The following is a 22,284-nucleotide window of genomic DNA, read 5'->3' as shown; positions in this document are numbered from 1 at the left end:
GGAAAAGATTAGCTATACAGAGAGAATATCAAATCAAGAAGTTTTAAGAAGAGTTGGGATGGAAAGAACACTGCTCAAGAATATTATGCAAAGAAAGACCAGATTTGCAGGACATCTTCTGAGAGGTTCTTCAGGACACCTGACAAGAACTATATTACAAGGGAAAGTTCAGGGGAAGAGAAGATGTGAAAGACCAACTAGAGAGTGGTTCAATGACATCGTGGAATGGACTGGTTTAAGAATGATGGAGGCAACAGACAGAGAGAAATGGAGAAGAGCTGCTCATCTGCTGCAACCTTCTTGCTAGAGGATGCTACCGGACGACAAGGAGATAGGAATGAAGAAATACTATTTGGGAACAAGGAAAATGAATTTCCTGAATTCTTGAGAGATAACTATCTCAGGCAGCATGTAAAGGATGGCATGTGAGGATCGAGAGTTTTAGATCTAATCATATCTTCAGAGAATGTAATTGTGAGTTGGGTTTCACACTCTCCTGCAGTGGTCAAAGTGATCATGAAGTGATTATCAGGCTGTGGCTAACCATATGCAGACGTTTGTGAGGAAAGGATATATGTGAATTATCAGGCTAGGGATTATGACAAGCTTAGGAGACAGCTTGAAGCTATAGCATGGAATTGGGAGTTGAGCATTAATGAAATAAATGCTGCTTGGGAACTGACAAAGAAATACATGATAGCATTAATGTGTGAATGCATTCCGAAGGCCAAAATGCTGAATAAGGTAGGTGTAAAATGGATGAATGAGAAACGTAAACATGAAATCTGGAAATGGAAGGAACTTTGGAGGAAGTACAGGATAAATAATGCTATTAATCAGTTACATGAAAAGTAAAAAAAGAACACATCAGGAGAGTAACTTAGTGAGTAAACCAAAAGGGCAGTATGAGCAGAAATTGGCAAATCAGGTGAATAAAAACCCCTAAACAGTTTTTTTTAGATATGTGGCAAGCAGAAGGAAGAATAATCATGGTAAGATGATGTTAATGGATGAAATGGTACAATGGTAACTGCTGCAGAAGACATTCTTGAAGCATTCAGTGATCATTTTATAAACATGTTTCATCCTGCTCAGGATGAAACATGTTTATAAAATGTGGAAAACATGAAAAATGTGGAATCATGAGGAACTTAAGTGTAGAGGATGGCTTAATTGTGATTAAGCAGATGGCATTTGAGGAAATAAATAACCTTGATGTCAATAAGGTGATAGGATTTGATGACATATCACCATGCATCTTAAGGGAATGTTCCAGGGAATTTGCAGTAGCATTGGCATGCCTGTTTAATAAGAGTCATAGAACAGCACAGGTTCCAAGAGAGTGGAAGGAGGGTAAAATTGTTCCACTGTATGAAGGTGGTGATTAGGTTGTAGCTTTAAATTATAGGCTAATCTGTATATCAGAGTTGTGGTGAAGGTACTGGAGAGATTGGTGAGAAATGGATACAGAAATGGATACAGAAATTGATAACAGCAGTATACTCTGTGGTTATCAGCATGGGTTTGTTAAGGGGAGAACATGTTTTACTAACTTACTTATGTACAATGTGACAAATGTCCTGGATAGGAGAGATCCATAAACACTGGTATACTTACATTTTGCAAAAGCTTTTGATTGGCTCCCACATGACCAATTATTAAATAAATTGAAACAGGTGGGATTGGATAACAGTCTTCTGAGTTGCATCAGTGACTGGCTGTCAGATAGGTATCAGAAAGTTGTATATGGAGGTGCAGTATCCCAAAAGAGGAAGGTCACTAGTGGTGTTCTGCAGGAGTCAGTTTTGAGACCAATGTTGTTCAATTTGTATGTTAATGATATTTGGATGGGTTTAACTAGTGATATATAGCTGTTTTTCAGCTATATAATTATATCACTGATGAAGTCCACACAGTTAACCTAGTGACTATGCATTTCGCAACCATATGCTTGGGGAAGGAGTGTCCTAGGTTCGATTCCTGCTTAAGGATCTTCCTCAGCCATAGCCAAGTTAGCCGGTTTTGAGCATGGACACCAGGGTTTTTTCCACCAGTTTATCTGCAGTTTTTTCATCCCGCAAGCAGGCAAACCAGTCCAGTGAACACACACGGATTACAGTCAGGAATACTGACCCAGCCATAGGTCTGATTCATCAGCTATGCCGGTTCCGGAGCTGGATAAAATTTGGGGGGGGGGCTGAGGTGGTGCTGTACCTCCCCGTAAAGGGGACTCACGGCCGTGTATCATCATACGATTATTATTATTATTATCACTGTTGAAAAATTGGGGAGAGCAATGCAGTCAAGCAGATGTTATGGCCTTACTGGAGGATTTGAAAAGATTGCATGAATGGACTAGTAAGTAGAACTGTCAGTTCAATGTTGCAAAGTGCAAGGTTTTGAGATTTGGTAAGCAACAATGGGATGCAAAGCATACACTTGGTTGGGAAACTTTAAAGGAAATAGAGATGAGAGATCCGGCAATGATGGTAGATAAGGACCTGAAATTCAGGGGCCACACTGCACAAGTTGTGAAGATCTCACATCGAATTATGGAGCGGAGGATCCTGAATGCAAACATAGAGAGGTTATGATGCCATTGTATAAGGCCTTGATCAGGCCTCATATGGATTATTCTGCACAGATTTGGTCATCAGGTTTTCATGGTGACATGGATATGTTGTAAAGGGTTCAGACAATATTCACAAAAGTGGTCAGTGGTCTTTGGAATGTGCAGCGCAAGGACACTTTGAGAGAATGTAAGTTGCAAAGTTTCGTGAATAGGAGGAAGAGGGGGGGGGATATTATTATTATTATTATTATTTGACACCTCCAGGGAGTCCAAAGACTCATTGAGGGAGAGTGTGCCAACAGCATCGAATGATTGGCTCCCTTCCAACTACTAACCGCGTTCAAACTTACTTAACTGAGCGATTGAGACGTATAAGCTAATCAGGGGATTGTTATCAGGTTGATATGGAAGAGAGGAATAGAACAAGAGGTCATCACTGGAAACTGTATTAAGGCATGGTTAGATAAGCATCATGTGCAATAGTGTACACCTACCACGATGAGTCTCTGACTCCATGGAAGGCAGATGTTAATAATAATAATAATTATATATACAAATTGAACAAGAATGCTCCAAAACTGATCCCTGCAGCACACCACTAGCACACTTTCCTCTTTGGGGATACTGCACCCCATATACATCTTTCTGATACCTATCTGATAGCCAGCAACCAATCCAACAGAGAGGTTTGTTATCCATTCCCATCTATTTCAATTTATTTAATAGCTTGTCATGTGGTAGTCTATCAAAAGATTTTGCAAAATGTAAGTATACCACTGTTTATGGATCTCCCCTGTCCAGGACATTCGTCACCTTGTACATAAGTAAGTTAGTAAAACATGGCCTCCCTTTAATAAACCTATGCTGATAACCAGAGAGAGAGAATACTGTTGTTATCAACCCATTTCTGTGTCCTACTTAACTTCTCACCAATCTCTCTAGTGCCTTCACCACAACTCCAGAAGAGAGCATAATAATAATAAAGAGCAGAAAATTATTTTAATATATAATTACTTTATGCAATGCTGTTGTGCAATGCATTTTGCAATAATCACAAGAAATATTGAGTTATGAAGTATATTGAGTAATGTGTAGATAACTTTTTCCATTGTTGTTTTAACTAAGCAAACAATTAAAATTTTGATTAGTGATTTCTGGAAATGATTAAAATACAGATTTCATTATATACAAATGAGATGACAGACATAAATACAGAACAATATTAGTAATGCCTATTATATAGATTTAACAGGCAAACTGTATATGTATAATATATATAGGAGTTTAATAATCTGTAGATATATGCTATTAATATTTTATTCTATTATTATACAATCCCTTTCTGTTAATATCAAGTGCAATCTATATTCTTAAAGTAGAGCAATCAATTGAATAGGAAGAAAGTGCTTACTTACATAAAAAGTCGGAAAGCCATTCTGGCTGTCCGTAGTGACTGACAGCTACACAAAGGGTGTTTAAAAACACCAAAACAATGACAAACCAATAAAACCCCTGGGTTTTGACGGCATGGCGAATAAAAAACCTGGAAATAACAAAATTCTCATCATTTATTATAAAACTACTTTTATTTGAGGATATAAGTTCAATGATATGGCAGGAAGATATGTAATTTAGTACTCCAACTATATATGTATAGTTTTAGCACTAGGAATAATTTTTATCCCATGATAATGAAAACAGCAGCAAGGAAATTAAACTAACATACTTTAAGATTCCATAATATTTTGATAAAAAAGGTATTATGGAATCTTAAAGTATGTTTATATAATTTCCTTTCTAATTTGCAAAAAAAAAAGGAAAAGTTGGAATGCATAGACAAAAAGTATGTTTTTGTGTATTATACACATGTCCATTTACAAATACCAAGAGAAATATAAATTCTTCTAAATGAAAGTAAATATGCAACTGATAATTGGAATTTACAATATTAGTAGGATATTTCATTTATTTCATTATAATGCATTTATAAAAACAATCTTACAAAGAAATACAATAAACTATCAAGTAAACAACTTAATGCCTATGGTAGTGAAGGGGATCTGCAATTATGTTAATTTATAATCATATGAAACAATCATTAAGAAACACACATAATAACATAACCATAATACACATACACATAATACACTAATAAGTAATAATAAACAGATATAAATCTTAATTGCTTGTATTAGTAGCCATTTATTCATTTATTTTATTTTTGTTGTGTGTCTATTTAGGATAAAAACTAGGGTTTCCAGAAGGAGAACCCTCCCCTCTTGCATGAAACCTGCTAATAATTTTTTATTCATAAGGTTTTTTCCTAATATTTTAGATGGGAATAAAACCCAGGTCTTTCTAACTAAATTGTAAAATAATGCAATGACCTCACAACTGCCCTATGGTGGTCTCCATTTATACCTGAAATGCACTTTATGATGCACAATAGGTTAAAAAGTTAGGTCAAAGTCCTTAGAGGTTCATATTTTGTTATCCTTAATTTGGAATACCCTACAAGATCTATGTAGAACATTTACAAGCAATTCACCTTTTACTGTCTGTCAACCAATTTCTACATCTCACAAATCTTCAACCTGTTCTCATAAGGTTCATTCCATAGGCCTGCTATCATCTTGGTCACGCGCCTCTGGATCCTCTCCACCTCATCATTCACAAGAAACCCACGTGCCCAGATATGGAAATGCAAACTCACAAGGCAGTATATCTGACAAAAGCAATGTATAACTGCATACCAAGGGATAAGTGAGAAATTGAGTGGGAATAAAATGGATGAACAGTAAAATCAATTAAGCTGTGCTGGAAAAGAAAATGCTATGGAGAAGGTACAAGATAGTTGGTGGTGATCGAATCCATGAAGAGTATAAAGTGTAGGCTATAAAAGTGCTGAGCATGGTAAAGAAAGAAAAGATGCAGTGTGAGAGGAAATTGGCTGGTCAGGCCAAGGTTAACTCAAGTGTATTTTCTGCTATATGGCAAGCAAGAGAAAGAATAATTAATGCAGATTAACACTGGTAGATAGTCATGGCAGCAGAATAACAGTTGCAAAGGATATAGTGGAATTATTGAACAAGCACTTTATCAGCATATATCATACTTATGTAAATGATGCACCGCAATATACAGAAGGGAGGCAAGTATTAGGAGAATTGAAAGTGAGAGAATCAAAGGTGTATCAGGTGTCACTTGGGTTAGATGTTAATAAGGCTGTGAGAATGGGTGGCCTCACCATATTCTTAAGGAATGTGTACCACAGTAAATTATGCATTTGACTTGGTTATTTAATTAAATTTAGGTAGGATTCCTAAGGAGTGGAAAAAAGGCAAAATAGTACCACTCTATAAACATGGTTCTAGAACAAGTTTCCAATTATAAACCAGTCTGTATTAATGCAGTTGTTGTCAAGGTGTTGGAGAGATTGTTTAAGAAGAGACTATAGGATTAGGTTGATGGACATAACATTCTTTCTGATGATCAGCATGAATTTGTAAAGAGTAAGTCCTGTTTTAGTAATTTACTTGCATTTTATGATAAGGTAAAGTAATAGGTGTGTTAGATAAGGGAAAATCATATACAGTAATAGTCTTGGACTTTGCAAAAGTGTTTGCTAGATTACCACAAGTTGCAGATGATGGGAATGGATAGTATATTGGTTAGATGGATCAGAGATTGGTTCTCTGAATGATACCAACAGGATCAAAATAGGAGGTTAACCAGTGGCATGCCCCAGGGTTCTGTTACTTTTTTGTAAAAAATATATCATGTGGACTGACTGGGCCTTCAGTTGTTTGCTGATGAGGCAAAGTTTGGAAGAATTATAAGTAACACTGTTGATGTTAATTCTCTTCAGGAAGATTTGAATAGACTTTTGACTTGGACAAAGGAATGTGGTTGTAGTTTTAATATCAATAAGTGCATGGTGTTACATTTTGGACTGCAGAATTATAAGGCTGCGTACTATATTGACAGTGCTGTACTACAGGAAGTGGATGAGATTAGAGATTTGGGAGTGATGGTTGATAGCAGACTGAAGTTTAGAGGGCATATTGCTAGTTTTGCAAAGGCTGCACATCATAGTGCTGCTATGATAATAAGTACTCTAACATGTAGGGAATAAGGAAGTGGTTGTGCCACTGTATAGAGCACTCAAATCTGGTCACCTGGTATTCAGTATGATGGTGAGACATTGGAGAGGGTCCAGAGGCAAGTGACAAAGACATTATCAGGACTTTGGACCACTGGCTATGGAGAGCAGTGGAAAAAAAAAGTGTATTGTAGAGTTTTGTGAATAGGAGGAAAAGAAGTGATATTATAACAGACGTTTTAGTTAGTGAGATGATTTTATCAGATTAATACAGATGAGATTATATATAGTGTAGAAAGTGAGGGGAGAAAAACATGTAGTCATCCCTGGAATTTATGTAAGTGTGTGGTGAAGAAAGGTGTGAGGAGTAGATTTTTACATTAAGAACTGTCATTTAGTGGAACGCATTACCAGAATGTGTTACTAATGCAAGGAATATTAAGGATTTTAAGATTCTGTATGATAAATATGTTGTCAGTTAAATGAAATCCCCACAATGAGTCTCCCGACTCCATGGACGGTTCAATAATAATAATAATAATATATTTTCTCATCAAGCTTCTTTTCTTCTACTTGCAGTAATGCTGCAGGGATTTTATCTATACCTGATGATTTTGTTCTTCCTGAATGAATGTGTTAATGAGATGTTTTTATCAGATTAATACAAATGAGATTATAAAAACAGTAGGAGGCAAGAGGAGAAAAACCAAAAGTCATCCCTGGAAGTTATATAAGAGTGCAGCAGAGAGGGGTGCAAGGAGAAGATTTTTTACATGAATAAACTGTTATTGAATGGAATGCATTACCAGAATGAGTTACTAATGCAAGGAGTATTAAGGATTTTAAGATTCAGTATGATAAATATGTTGTCAGTTGAATGAACTTCTCACAGTGAGTCTCCCAACTCCATGGAGGGTGCGATAATAATAATAATATATTTTCTCATCTAGTTTCTTTCCTCCTACCTTTAATATTTCTGAAGGGATTTTATCTATATCTGGGGATTTGTTTCTTCTTCCTGAATGAACACATTCATTCAGGAAGAAATCTAAAGACAAACAATTTGAAATAATAGCCTACATGAAATTTCAAATTAATGGTACAAGGTTAATAAATTCAGAAAATCTAAGAACCTGATAATAACTTGTACAATATTTATGACATTTATGACAACATTCGCTTATGAATGACATTCATAATCAAGCATGGACATCACCTGATGGAATAACTCACAACCAAATTGATCATATTTTAACAGAAAGAAGATTTAGAAGCAGCATTCAAACTGTTAGAAGTTATAGAAGTGCTGAATAGTGATTCAGATGATTATTTGGTAGGATCGATAATGAAAATAAAACTTAACAAAAACTATTTCAATAAAAATAAAAAACATCCTAAACTCAATATTGATAATCTGAAAAGCAATAACATAAGATTAGATTACTCTAATGAAATAAAAGCAGAGTTTAAGATCATTGAAGAAACTGAAAATATTGATACTCTATGGAATGGAATTAAGTACTGTACAAACAGAGCATCTGAAAAAAATTTAGGATTCCAAAATATTTCATACTATAATAAATGGTTTAACAATAGATGCAGAGAAGAAATAGAAATGAAAACAGATCTAAGCTTCAATGGCTTCAGAACCAACAAAATAACAATAACTATCAAAACTATAGATTTGGTAGTAGTGAATCAAACAAAACTATTAGGCAAAAAAAAAAAAGATGCTATTTAAAAGAATTAATTGATAAAACTAAAAAAGAGAATGCATGTAAAAATGCAAAGAACTTTTTTCAAGGTATAATTAAATTAAAGGCAGGCTATCAATCATGAACTCCAATAATTAATGATATTTATTATTATTATTATTATTACTAAATAACTCCCCTCAACAACATACTACACTGGTGTGTGTAGTATGTTGTCGAGGGGAGGCAACATACTACACACACCAGCTATCATACTTATTCTTGAATTCATTCACACTTCTTGCACTCACAACATCCAAAGGCAATCCATTCCAATCACGCACCATCCTCTGAGAGAAAAATCTAGTCATCACACCCTTCTTGCTGGCCTTCATTCTCAACTCCCAAGGATGCCCTCCTATCCTTTCTCCACCCTCCATAAATTGAAAAATTCCATCAATTGAAATCCTGCATGACTGGAAGAGTGGAAGGAGGGCAAGATTGTGCCACTTCATAAAGGAGGTGATCGAACTCAAGCATCAAACTATAGGCCTATCTGTGTGTCAGGTGTTGTGGTTAAGTTGTTGGAGAAGCTTGTGAGAACTAGGATCCAGAGTTGGGTTGACAACAATGGTATAATCTTTGATGGACAGCATGGATTTGCTAAAGGGAGGTCGTGTTTTAGTAATCTACTTACTTATTACAATAAAGTGACTGCTTCCTTGGACAGAGGAGAAGGATACACAGTAATATACTTGGATTTCGCAAAAGCTTTTGATAGAGTACCTCATGATAAGTTGACAGTCAAACTAGAGCAGATGGGGTTGGATATTAGATTAGTGCATTGGATTGGAGACTGGCTATCTGATAAGTATCAACAAGTTGTGTGTGGGGGTGCGATATCCAGGAAAAGGAAAGTCAGTAGTGGAGTGCCTCAGGGGTCTGTTTTAGGGCCATTACTATTTAACTTGTATATTAATGATATTGGCGAAGATTTGGATGGAGATATTCAGTTGTTTGCAGATGATGCAAAGTTGGGACGAACCATAAAGAGTAGTGAAGATGTTGTGGCCTTGCAAGAAGACTTGAATAAATTGAGTGATTGGGCAAGCAAATGGGGATGTGAGTTCAATGTTGCAAAATGTAAGGTTTTAAAATTTGGAAAACAAAGATGAGATGCAGAATTTATGCTTGGTGAAAATATATTGTTGGAAGTAGAGGAAATAAGAGATCTGGGAGTGATAGTGGATAAGGATCGAAAATTTAGGGGTCACATCGCCAAAATTGTGAAGACAACACAAAGACTTCTGGGAATGATGAGGAGGACACTGACGTGTAGAAGTAGGGAGATTCTTGTTCCATTGTATAAGGCTTTGATTAGGCCACACATGGACTATTGTGCCCAGATTTGGTCACCTGGTTTTCAGAAGGATGAAGAGATGTTGGAAAGGGTCCAAAGGCGACTGACTAAGGTAGTTTCTGACCTCTGGAATGTCGAGTATGAGGAAAGATTGAAAAGATGTAATTTGCAGAGACTAGTGGAGAGAAGGAAGAGGGGAGATATGATAGAGACCTACAAGTTGGTAAGGGGTTGCTATAGGATCAATGGTGGAGAAGTTCTACAGCGAATAGTGGGAGATCAGGGGAGAACCAGAGGTCATCCCTGGAAACTGTATAAAGAGGGTGTGAGTAGGGGAGTGAGAGGCAGGTTTTTTTCGTGCAGAGTTGTGAATGATTGGAATGCCTTGCCTGAGAGTGTGGTGTCTGCAAGGAGTTTGAATGTGTTTAAGACCCGGTATGATGAGATGTGTGTGAGATAAAAGGACCTCCTAGATGAGTCTTTGACTCCATGAGGTCTTGTTTAATAATAATAATAATAATAATAATAATAATAATGACCCTTTCAGAAGTTTGTAAGTCTCAATCATATCACCCCTCTTTCTCCTGTTTGCTAGTGTCTGCAGTCTACAAATTCTCAATCTGCCTTCATAATCAGTATTCCACAATCCTGGTATCATTTTTAACGCTCTATTTTGTACTCTCTCCAATATATCAGAAATACAACGGAAACCAGGAGACTAGACCTGCGCAAAATAGTCCAAGTGAGGTCTTATCAAGGCCTTGTAAAGAGGCAAAATAACATCCTTATCTTTACATGTGAACATTCGTTTCAGCATTGCAATTATCTTTTGAGTTGTATTTGCAATCTTTGCCACATGGCCCCTGAACTTCAACTTCCTATCTATTAACACTCCAAGATCCCTAGCCTCATCAGTTTCTTCTAGCCTAATTCCACCAATCGACATTCGATATCTAATCATGCTGAAGTGAATAACTTTACATTTACTGACATTGAACTGACACCCCTTTTCCCATAATAAAGGACAAATTGCTGCAAATGACAAACAGATGGCTGAAAGGTGGATGGAATATTTCAAACAGCTGCTAAACTGCCAAAATAATAAAGCTGCAGAATTTGATAAAATCACATTTGAACAAATTAAATATGAAGGAAAAGAATTAACTAACAAACTGTTCACACTAATTAAATTCATATGGAAAAATGAAAAACTGTCAGAAGACTGGAAAGAATCAATTATTATTGATTCTTTCCAGTCTTCTGGCAGTTTAATCCCCATCCACAAAAAAGGCGATAAAAGGAAATGCGAAAACTACAGAGGCATCTCACTGCTAAATGCCAGTTACAAAATTCTATCTGATATTATTCTAAAAAGAATTATTCCATATGCAGAAGATATTCTTGGAGAATATTAGGCTAGATTCAGAAAATGTTGTTCAACTATTGATCATCTTTTTACCTTGAAACAAATTCCAGAGAAAAATTTGGAATAACAATAAAGAAAGTCATAATATCTTGATTGACTTCCAAAAAGCATATGATAGCATACAATGAGAAAATCTATGGAAAATCTTAAAGGAATTTGGAATACTAGAAAAATTAATCAGACTGGTTAAGTGTATACAGGAAAATCAATGTAAAGTTCTCACTAACCAACATGTTGTCAGAGCCATTCAACATCTCCAAAGGTTTAAAACAAGGAGATGTGATATCACTTATATTATTCAACGTAGCTTTGGAAAAAAGTCAAGAAACAACTAAAAGCACTGTGTCATGCTCTGCATCATTCCATAGATATGCAGATGATATTGATATCATAGGAGAAAGTGCAGACGATATAACTGAAACTTTTATAAACTTAAAACCTCTTCCAAAAAAAATAGGTGTTAATATTAACCAAATTAAAACAGAATATTTAAAAGTATCTAGAGATAATAATCTCAATAAGCCATCAACTATTCAGTTTGCTGACATGATATTGAAAGACTCAATACAATTTAAACGTCTAGGCTCAATAATAACTAAAGATAATACGATCCAAACAGAAATAAAGATGAGCATCCAAGCAGATAATAAATCATATTTTTCACTTCAGTACTTCCTCTCATCTTGAAATCTGTCATATGAATCTAAAATAAATATCTACAAAATGTTGTATTATATGATGCAGAGACATGGAATATAACAAAAGCCGATGAAGATCAATTACAACGCTTCAAAAACAAAATCTTAAGAAAAATATTTGGTCAGATTAAAGATCCTGTGAAATTGATGAATGGAGAAGGTGAACTCTATGATCATTATAAGAGAAGCCACTAATAATAAACAAAATCAGAGCTAGTTGCATCAGATGGTTAGGTCACCTGGAAAGAATGGAGGATAACAGGCTAGTGAGGAGAACCTTTTTACATTACCTAAATGGACGACATCCTAGAGCAGGGATGGGCAATCTTTTTAAGTGTGCATGCCAAAATCGGCAAATGTTTGATGGAAAATTTTCTCAAGTGCAAACCTAAATTTTGAGGAACATATTATTATTTGATGTCTTTTAAGTATTGCAAGAACATTTTCAAATAATCAAAAATCACACTACAGCGGTAAAATCAAAGAATATTGTACGAGTGATTATTGTAAGTCATGTAAGATTGAATGAATGTAAAAATTAGTGACGGAATTAACAGTGATTATTGTAAGTCATGTAAGATTGAATGAATGTAAAAATTAATGACGGAATTAACAGTGATTATTGTAAGTCATGTAAGATTGAATGAATGTAAAAATAAGTGATGGAATTTTTATTTAAAAGTTCTTCTACCCTGTTGATAACATGGATATTCTTTGCCTTTATGTGTAATTAAGTGTATACACACTTTAGAAAACCAATGAATTCTTTATGAGACACAAAAAAATATATAAAATGATGGTAAAGGAGAATGACTGCGAATGATGCAACAACTGAATTGGACAAAATTGTACGTAAGTATATCGCAGAGATAGATGGCTTGGAAATAGGATGTTTGTTTCATTTTCTTATTACTTATTACTAAAACAGCTGATAGTGTTTGTTTCTTTATTGTAGTTTTATTTGGTATCACTTTACCTAATAAAATTGTATTCTATTAAGTTAAAATATACAACTCAGCAAAGATGTTGGATATGTGTTTATTTATTTATTTTTTTAAGGTGATCCTTGGGTTGTTGCTGGGAAAAAGTCGTCAGCATGCAACGTTTGGCACACATGCCAAGGGTTCCCCATCCCTGTCCATAATGGAAGTGACAGAACTCAAGCATCAAATTATAGGACTATCTGTGTGTCAGTTGTTGTGATTAAAGTATTGGAGTGGATGGTAAGAACCAGGATCCAGAATCCGGTTGATAACAGTGGTATTAGCTTTGATGGACAGCATGGATTTGCTAAAGGGAGGTCATGTTTTAGTGATCTACTTACTTATTACTTATCATAATAAGTAGTTAGTAATCTATGTACTTATTATGATAAGGTGACGGCTACATTGGACAAAGCAGATGGATACACAGTAGTATACTTAAGTTCTGTAAAGGCTTTTGATAGATTACCATATGGATATTCAGTTATTTGCAAATGATGGAAAAATTGGAAAAACTATGAGGAGCAGAACAGATGTTGTGGCCTTACAAGAAGACCTGAATAGTTTGAGTGAATGGGAATGAAAGTGGGGGATATTATTTCAATGTCACAAAATGAAAGATTTTAACATTTGGGAAACAAAGATGGTATGTAGAATTTACCCTTGGTGGGGGATATATTGTTGGAGGTGAAGGAAATAAGAGATCTTGAGGTGATGGTGGATAAGGATCTAAAATTTGGATGATATATTGCCAAAATTGTGAGGACAACACAACAAATTGTGGGAATGATGCGGAGGACACTGACTTGTAGACTTAAGGAGATTCTTGTTCCATTGTATAAGGCCTTGATTAGGCCACATATAAACCAGTGTGCACAGATTTGGTCACCTGTTTTTCAAAAGGACAAGGAGATGTTGGAAAGGGTTCAGAGGCAATTGACCAAGATAGTTTCTGATCTCTGGAATGTTGGATATGAGGAAAGGTTGAGAAGTTGCAATTTGCCAATGAGTCTAGTGGATAGGAGAAAGAGAGGTGATATAATAGGGAAGTACAAGTTGGTAAGGAGTTGTTATAGGATCAATGTTATAGATCAAATGGGGGAGAACAAGAGGTCATCCCTGGAAGCTGTGAACAAGGAAGTGAGAAGCAGGATTTTTGCATGCAAAGTTGTGAATAATTGGAATGCCTTGCCTGAGAGTGCAGTGCATGCAGAGTATTTGAATCTGTTTTAGGCAAGATATGATCAGCTGTGTGTATAACAAAGGGATCTCCTAGATGAGTCTTTGACTCTATGGGATCTTAGAATAATAATAACAACAACAACAACAATAATAACAAAATTGCAAGTTTTGTCTTTGTAGACTAAAGAATAGTGTTAACTAACCACTCATTCATAATGTGTCCACTAGCATAAAGGGTATATTACATATCTGCCATATTATGCAAGCAATAAACCTGAAATTTTTTATTTTTGCTCTATCTCAATTTTCATTGAACACTTTAGAATCCTGATTTGAGCTTCTTAAAATGAGATTCCACATATGTATACCACAGGAAAATATCTATGTTCGCTTGTAGCATACATGTATAGTCATAGCCAAAACCCATTCCATTATGCACTACTTTATTACAAACAAGGTAGAATATTAATTTCAATGATTCAGCACTTCTAAAATAATTGTTTCAGCTATATATAAGAGAGGAAATCCTCTCCTATCAGTAATCCTAACAGGCATTTAAGCACCCATGACCTTTCCAAGTATTCTTGGACTATCAACAGCAACCACAACATGAGGATAGGGTGGTTAGCCCTATGCCTCCTGTTGTGTCCTATGTCTGTAGATGTGTGTATTCATCAGGTCAGTTTGTCTGTTCTGGGGGATGAAAAACTAAAGTTTCCAGGTGAATTGGAATGCCTTGCCTGAGAGTGCAGTGCATGCAGAGTATTTGAATCTGTTTTAGGCAAGATATGATCAGCTGTGTGTATAACAAAGGGATCTCCTAGATGAGTCTTTGACTCTATGGGATCTTAGAATAATAATAACAACAACAACAACAATAATAACAAAATTGCAAGTTTTGTCTTTGTAGACTAAAGAATAGTGTTAACTAGCCACTCATTCATAATGTGTCCACTAGCATAAAGGGTATATTACATATCTGCCATATTATGCAAGCAATAAACCTGAAATTTTTTATTTTTGCTCTATCTCAATTTTCATTGAACACTTTAGAATCCTGATTTGAGCTTCTTAAAATGAGATTCCACATATGTATACCACAGGAAAATATCTATGTTCGCTTGTAGCATACATGTATAGTCATAGCCAAAACCCATTCCATTATGCACTACTTTATTACAAACAAGGTAGAATATTAATTTCCATGATTCAGCACTTCTAAAATAATTGTTTCAGCTATATATAAGAGAGGAAATCCTCTCCTATCAGTAATCCTAACAGGCATTTAAGCACCCATGACCTTTCCAAGTATTCTTGGACTTTCAACAGCAACCGCAACATGAGGATAGGGTGGTTAGCCCTATGCCTCCTGTTGTGTCCTATGTCTGTAGATGTGTGTATTCATCAGGTCAGTTTGTCTGTTCTGGGGGATGAAAAACTAAAGTTTCCAGGTGAAAAAATCCCCTACCTCTATATGAGACCATATGAGAACAGCTAACTCACCTTTAGTTGAAAGAGACCAGATAAAGATTCCTCACATCATGATCAGGAAATGAACCGAGGTTTTTGTGACCAAAGGGCTTCATCTATACCAACCGAGCTACAGAGGCTCATAAGAGAGGAAATTATTATTATTATTATTATTATTATTATTATTATAAAAACCTCCATGGAGTCAAAGACTCATCCTGGGAGGACCACTGTTATACACACAGTTTATCATACTGTGCCTTAAATATATTCACTTAAATATCTCCATGAAAAAAACCTGTTCCTCACTCCCTTGCTCACACCCTCCTTATATAGCTTCCAGGAATGACCTCTTGTTCTCCTGCTATCCTCACCCATTCTGTGCAAAACCTTCCCGACGTTAATCTGGTAATAACCACTCAACAGCTTATATGTCTCAATCATCTCTCCCCCTCTCCTCCTTCTATCCACCAATTTCTGCAAATTGCATTTTGTCAATCTGTCTTCATACTCTACATTCCAGAGACCAGAAACCACCTTAGTCAATCGCCTCTGAACCTTTTCCAACACAATTTCATCTTTTTGAAAACCAGGTGACCAGATCTGTGCACAGTAATCCATATGTGGCCTGATCAAAGCCTTATACAAAGGAACCATAACATCCTTACTTCTACAAGTCAATGTCCTCTGCATCATTCCCATTATCCGCTGTGTTGTCTTCACTATTTTAGTAACATGTCCTCGAAATTTTAGGTCCTTGTCTACAATCACTCCCAGATCTCTCATTTCCTTTACCTCTTCCAAGATATTCGCACCGATTGTGTACTTTACATCCCATCTCTGCTTCCCAAATTTCAAAACCTTACACTTTGAGACATTGAATTGACATCCCCACTTATTTACCCATTCAGACAGTGTATTCAAGTCCTCTTGCAAAGCCCTGCCCAACTTTGCATCATCTGCAAACAACTGCACATCACCATTCAGACCTCTCCTGATATCATTTACATACAAATTAAACAGCAATGGACCCAAAACAGACCCTTGAGGTACACCACTAGTAACTTTCCTGTTATGGGATATCACTCCTCCATAGACAACTCGCTGATACCTATCAGACAACCAATCTCCAATCCAGTGAACCAATCTACTGTTCAGCCCCATCCGTTCCAATTTAATTACCAGCTTGTCATGTGGCAATTTATCAAACGCCTTTGCAAAATCTAAATATTGCTCTTCATTATTGTTAACATCACACCTCAAAAGAGTCAAAAGACTCATGGTGGCTGGTCCTCACTCTCAGATAAAAAATCATCAAACCAAGCTTTAAATCCATTCACAATTACCATACTCTCAGGAAATGCATTTCACTCACCAATCACTCTCCATGCAAAGAATCTGCTCCTTACTGCTTCTTAACTGTTCCTTAAAGGGAGACAAGGATGGCCACTTGTCTATCCCTGTCTCCCTTTACTGTATGAAAAATCTTCTGCACAATAATTTGTAACAACCCCTCACCAATTTGTAAATCTAAATCACATCCCCTCTTCTTCTATTCACAAGGCTCTACAAATTACATTCACTCAATCTGTCTTCATATCCCACATTCCATAGACTCAACATCCACTTAGTGAATCATCTTTGGATCCTCTTTAAGATATCCTCGAAAATGAGGAGGCCAGATCTGTGTACAGTACTTCATATGCAGTTTTGATTGAGGCCTTATACAAGATAACCATAAACTCTTTGCTTCTGCATGTTAAAATTCTTCCCATCATTACCGTTATATATTGTGATGTTCTCACAATTTTAGCAATGTGACCCCTAAACTTCAAGCCTCTCTCCATCATTACTCCCAGATCACTCATCTCTTCCACCTTCTTCAAAAACTTCAACATTAATTGTATACTTTCCATCTAATCTTTGCCTACCAATTTTAACACCTTACACTTTGCAACATTTAAAATGATAGCTCCACTCTCTTGTCCATTCACACAGTCTAACTGAAAATCTCCTGTAAGGCTACAACATGTGCTCTGCTCTTCAATTTTGCATCATCTGCAAACAGCTGCATATCTCTAATTAAGCCATTCCTAATATCATTAACATACAAACAAATTAAACAATAATGTTCCCAAAAGATATCCCTGAAGCACTATTCTAATAACTTTCCACTTTTGGAATATCAATCTACCATACACAACAACCTGATGATACCAATATGCTTGAATGGAATCACCAGCTTGTTGCATAGCAGATTATCAAAGCCCTATGAAAAATCTAAGTATATATCACTCACTGTACATGCATCTCGTTTATCCAGTGAACCTATCACCCTGTTAATAAGTAAGCAGAGTGCTAAAATATGATCTTCCCTTTCAACACACCTAACAATCATAAAAATACTAGTGTTATGTGCCCAATTCTGAATCCTAGTAATCACCAATCTCTCCGACACATTAACACAATCCCAAAAAAAAAAACAGATTGGCCTATAGCTTGTAGCTTCAGTCTTATACAACTCCCTATTTGAAGTGGAACAATTTTATCCATTTTCGACTCCTTTGGAACCTGTCCTGTTGGCATTTATGTGAAAGATAAACCTCATTTTGTTCAATTGAACAACTGTTCATTTGGCATGTGAGATGTCCTTTATTTAGAGATAGCCATTATTAGTAAATTTTTCAGCATAGTTTACATAAACCAATAAAAAAGCACTGCTTGCCAATTCAATAGCAATTATGGTATTTGATTCCTTTTGATGTGGAATGATGGTTTGATACAAAAAAATTATCACCGTTACATATAGTCTACATAAGACTTAAGTCCACATAAGGTAGACATGAAAGAGGGAAATAGTGGCAATGGTTATGAGGCAGTGTGGTATAATGTGGAAGTTGACAAAAAGACATATTTAGTTGGATGTTGCTATAGGCCAGGGAATGAGGAGAGTGGTGATGAAGAAATGTATAAAAAACTTGGATTAGTGAACAGAGGAAGGGCAATTATTATGGGCAATTTTAATTATGGTAGTATAGTAGATAGGAATGAAGAAATACCATTTGGGAATAAGGAAAATGAATTTCTTGAGTTCTTGAGGGATAACTATTTCAAGCATCATGTAAAGGATAGCACATGAGGATCGAGCATTTTAGATCTAATCATATCTTCAGAAAATATAATTGGGTTTCATACTTTCCTGCAGTTGGCGAGAGTAATCATGAAGTGATTACCTGGGTTGCTGCTGGCCATATGCATACTTCTGTGAGGAAAGGATATATGTGGAATTATAAAACTGGTGATTATGTCAAGCTTAGGAGACAGCTTGGAGCTATAAGATGGAATGAGGAGTTGAGGTGTAAGAAAATAAATACTGCTTGGGAACTGACAAAGAAATTCATAATAGCATCAATGTGTGAATTTATTCCAAAGGCCAAAAGGCTGAATAAAGTAGGTGTAAAATGGATGAATGAGGGACTTAAGCATGAAATCTGGAAGAAGAAGGCACTTTGGAGGCAGTACAAGATGAATAACAGTAATAATCAGTTTCATGAGGAGTATAAAGAACAAGCTCAGGAGGATCACTCGGTTAGTAAGGAAAACACAAGTGTAGTATGTGAGCAGAAATTGGCAAATCAGGCAAAGAAAAACCCCAGAGAGTTATTTAGATATGTGGCAAGTAGAAGGAAGAATGATCATAGTAACATGATGTTAATGGATGAAAATGGTAGAATGGTAACTGCTGCAGAAGACATAGATGAGGTATTTGGTGATCAATTTATAAGGGTGTTACATCCTGATCATGGTGGAATCATTAGGAACTTAAGTGTAAAGGACATAGGAAAGGATTGCTAAATTGTGAGTGAGCAGAAGGTATTTGAGGAAATGAATAACTTGATATCAATAAGGTGATAGGATTTGATGACATATCACCACAAGTCTTAAGGGAATGTTCCAGAGAATTGGCAGTAACATTGGCAATGCTTCTTTAATAAGTCTTACAACAGCACAGGTTCCAAGGGAGTGGAAAGAAAGTAAAAGTGTTCCACTGCATACAGGTGATGAAAAGGCTGTGGTTTCAAATTATAGGCTAATCTATACATCTGTAGTTGTGGCGAAGGTACTAGAGAGATTGGTGAGAAGTAGGATACAGAATTGGATTGAAAACATCAGTGTTCTTTTTGGTTATCAGCATGGGTGTGTTAAGGGGAGATCATGTTTTACTAACTTACTTATGTACTATAACAAGGTGACAAATACCTTGGATAGGGGAGATGCATATACAGTGGCTTACTTGGATTTTGCAAAAGCTCTTGACAGGCTCCCACATGACAAACTATTAAATAAATTGAAACAGATAGGATTGGATAACACACTACTGAGTTGGATCAATAATCATTGCAGATGAGATTGGATAACAGACTTCTGAGTTGGATCAGTGACTGGCTGTCAGATAGGTATCAGAAAATTGTATATAGAGGTGGGGTATCCCGAAAGAGCAAAGTCACTAGTGGTGTACTGTTGGGATCAGTTTTGGGAGCATTGTTGTTCAATTTTTATGTTAATGATATTGGGATGGGTCTAACTAGTGATATGCAGCTGTTCACAGATGATGCAAAATTGGGGAGAGCAATGCAGAATTAAGCAGATATTGTGGCCTTACTGGAGGATTTGAAAAGATTGCATGAATGGGCTAGTAAGTGGAAATGTCAGTTCAATGTTCCAAACTGCAAGGTTTTGAGATTTGATAAGCAACAATGGAATGTAAAGTGTATACTTGGTGGGGAAACTGTAAAGGAGGTAGAGGAAATGAGAGATCTGGGAGTGGTGGTGGACAAGCACCTGAAATTTAGGGGTCACATTGCATAAGTTGTGAAGACATCACATTGAATAGTGACAATAATGCAGGTGGGGGGACCATGACATGCAGAAATAAAGAGGTTATGATACCATTCTATAAGGCCTTGATCACACCTCATATGGATTATTGTGCACAGATCTGGTTGCTGGGTTTTCATGGTGATGTGGATATATTGGAAAGGGTCCAGAGAAGATTCACAAAGGTTGTCAGTGGTCTTTGGAATGTGGAGTACGAGGACAGATTGAGAGAATGCAAACTGCATAGCCTCATGAATAGGAGGAAGAGAGGGGGTGGGAGATGTGATTGAGACATATAAGCTAGTCCAGGGTTGCTATCAGGTTGACATGGAAGAGATTTTTCATAGAATGATAGAGGGGGCGGGGAGATCAAGAGGCCATCACCAGAAACCAAGAGGCCACTGCCATTTCTGCATGTCCTCACTCCTCTGCTTACATCCTCTTTATACAGAGGAGTAAGGAGCAGGTTCTTTGCATGGAGAGTGGTTGCTGAGTGGAATGCATTGCCTGAGTGTTGTGAATGTAGACATATTGTATTTTAAGGCATGGTTGGATGAGCATTATGTGCAATGGTGTGTACCTCCCACGATCAGTCTCTGACTACTGGGAGGTCAGATGATAATAATAATAATAATACTAATAATAATAATAAAGTGCATTTTAGGAGTGAGTTAGTGAGTCAGGGGATGTGTGTGTGGGGGGGGGGAGTATCAGTAATTTTCTGGTCAAAGTAAGGTCACTGATGAAAGCATGCTTCTCTTCTAGAAGTGTTGGTATTTCTAAATAAATAGATGTAACAAATCTGAAGTTTGACACCTAAGTTACTGAGGGAAGTAGCTTCTGTTGAGAGGAAATACTACTGAAAAAGTCCAGATTTCAAAAATAACATAAATATTCTATGGTAGTACTCTGCTGATTTAGGAAAGCAGCAGTAACAGAAAATGAAAGTAGTATCAATTCAGAAATCTCTAAGTTAAGATTAAAAACAAAAAAGTTTTTATATTAGCAAGCTGTGATTTGATTAAGAGAACACACAAGGACTACTGCTACTTTAAGGCTGAAAATAATTGTTACGCAAGAGGGTGATGGGGAAAGTCAAGAGAGAGGAAAAGAAAAAGATTGTAGCTTTACTTTTAACCAAACTGCTCTTCAGAAAATATCCAGTGAGATAGTTAATTATTTAATTGCTTATAAGGACAGAAGGCAGCAATGTTCCTTTCTCTGCATATCATTTAACCAGAGATTTTTCTATATTTAAACAATTATATGCATGCCTAACTTCTGGGATTAAATATTTCTTCCCCCCCCTCTGATATACATGTTCATTCTGACAAAAGAATGCATAATTGCAATTTTTGTAATGCAGATAGGAAAAGGCATTTTACATATATCACTTGCCATCCAATTATATACACATTTTACACATTCTTATTGTTTCTTAAAAATAATTGAGAAATTGGGGGACATTATATCTAAAAAACTAGAACAGCACAACTTACCTCAACCTTTTCTCAGCCCTCCAGAATGCTTTGCATGCTCCTTTGTTTGTCACTTTGGCTTTGATATAGGAAGCCCTTGCAAAACCTGTAAGAAGAAACCAGTTTTGTAACATGACAACAAGAGTGATAAAGAGTGAACACTGATACTTTGTAAACCTCGAAAGTAATTAGTTTGTGATATGACTTCAACATCACAGTAGTTTCCCATTGAAAATATTTTCTACCTCCTCAAACAGATCAAGTAAATGTTTCACGGTTCACAAAAAAGAGTACCCCATTTCATGGTATTTATTTACTTACCAGAACATAGTCGAGATTTATTTTTAAGAGTACTAAACTACAATAATGTATATCTACTCAGGAAAGAAGGGAATATGACTTTTTTTCCAGCAATGGTATAATATCGCTTCAAATTTCAGT

General features: G+C 36.1%; 1 protein-coding gene across 1 annotated transcript in view; it reads right to left on the bottom strand.

Moving 5' to 3' along the window:
* The window catches only part of LOC150100847 (voltage-dependent calcium channel type A subunit alpha-1-like), a 1,659,894-nt gene that overhangs the window by 1,297,436 nt on the left and 340,174 nt on the right, over nucleotides 1-22,284 (bottom strand). Inside the window, exons 13-14 of the mRNA XM_090401918.1 lie at nucleotides 21,865-21,949; nucleotides 3,988-4,115 (exon numbers count right to left, since the gene is read on the bottom strand). Of these exons, the coding sequence (XP_090258044.1) occupies nucleotides 3,988-4,115; nucleotides 21,865-21,949 (213 nt within the window). The remainder of the gene's footprint in view (nucleotides 1-3,987; nucleotides 4,116-21,864; nucleotides 21,950-22,284) is intronic.

This window comes from Typopeltis vanoorti, chromosome 12 (genome assembly GCF_054136105.1).
Source record: "Typopeltis vanoorti isolate ZY-2024b chromosome 12, IOZ_Tvanoo_1.0, whole genome shotgun sequence".
Lineage (NCBI taxonomy): Eukaryota > Metazoa > Arthropoda > Arachnida > Uropygi > Thelyphonidae > Typopeltis > Typopeltis vanoorti.
Note: the sequence above shows the minus strand (reverse complement) of the source record. Positions and strands in the feature narration are given on the sequence as shown.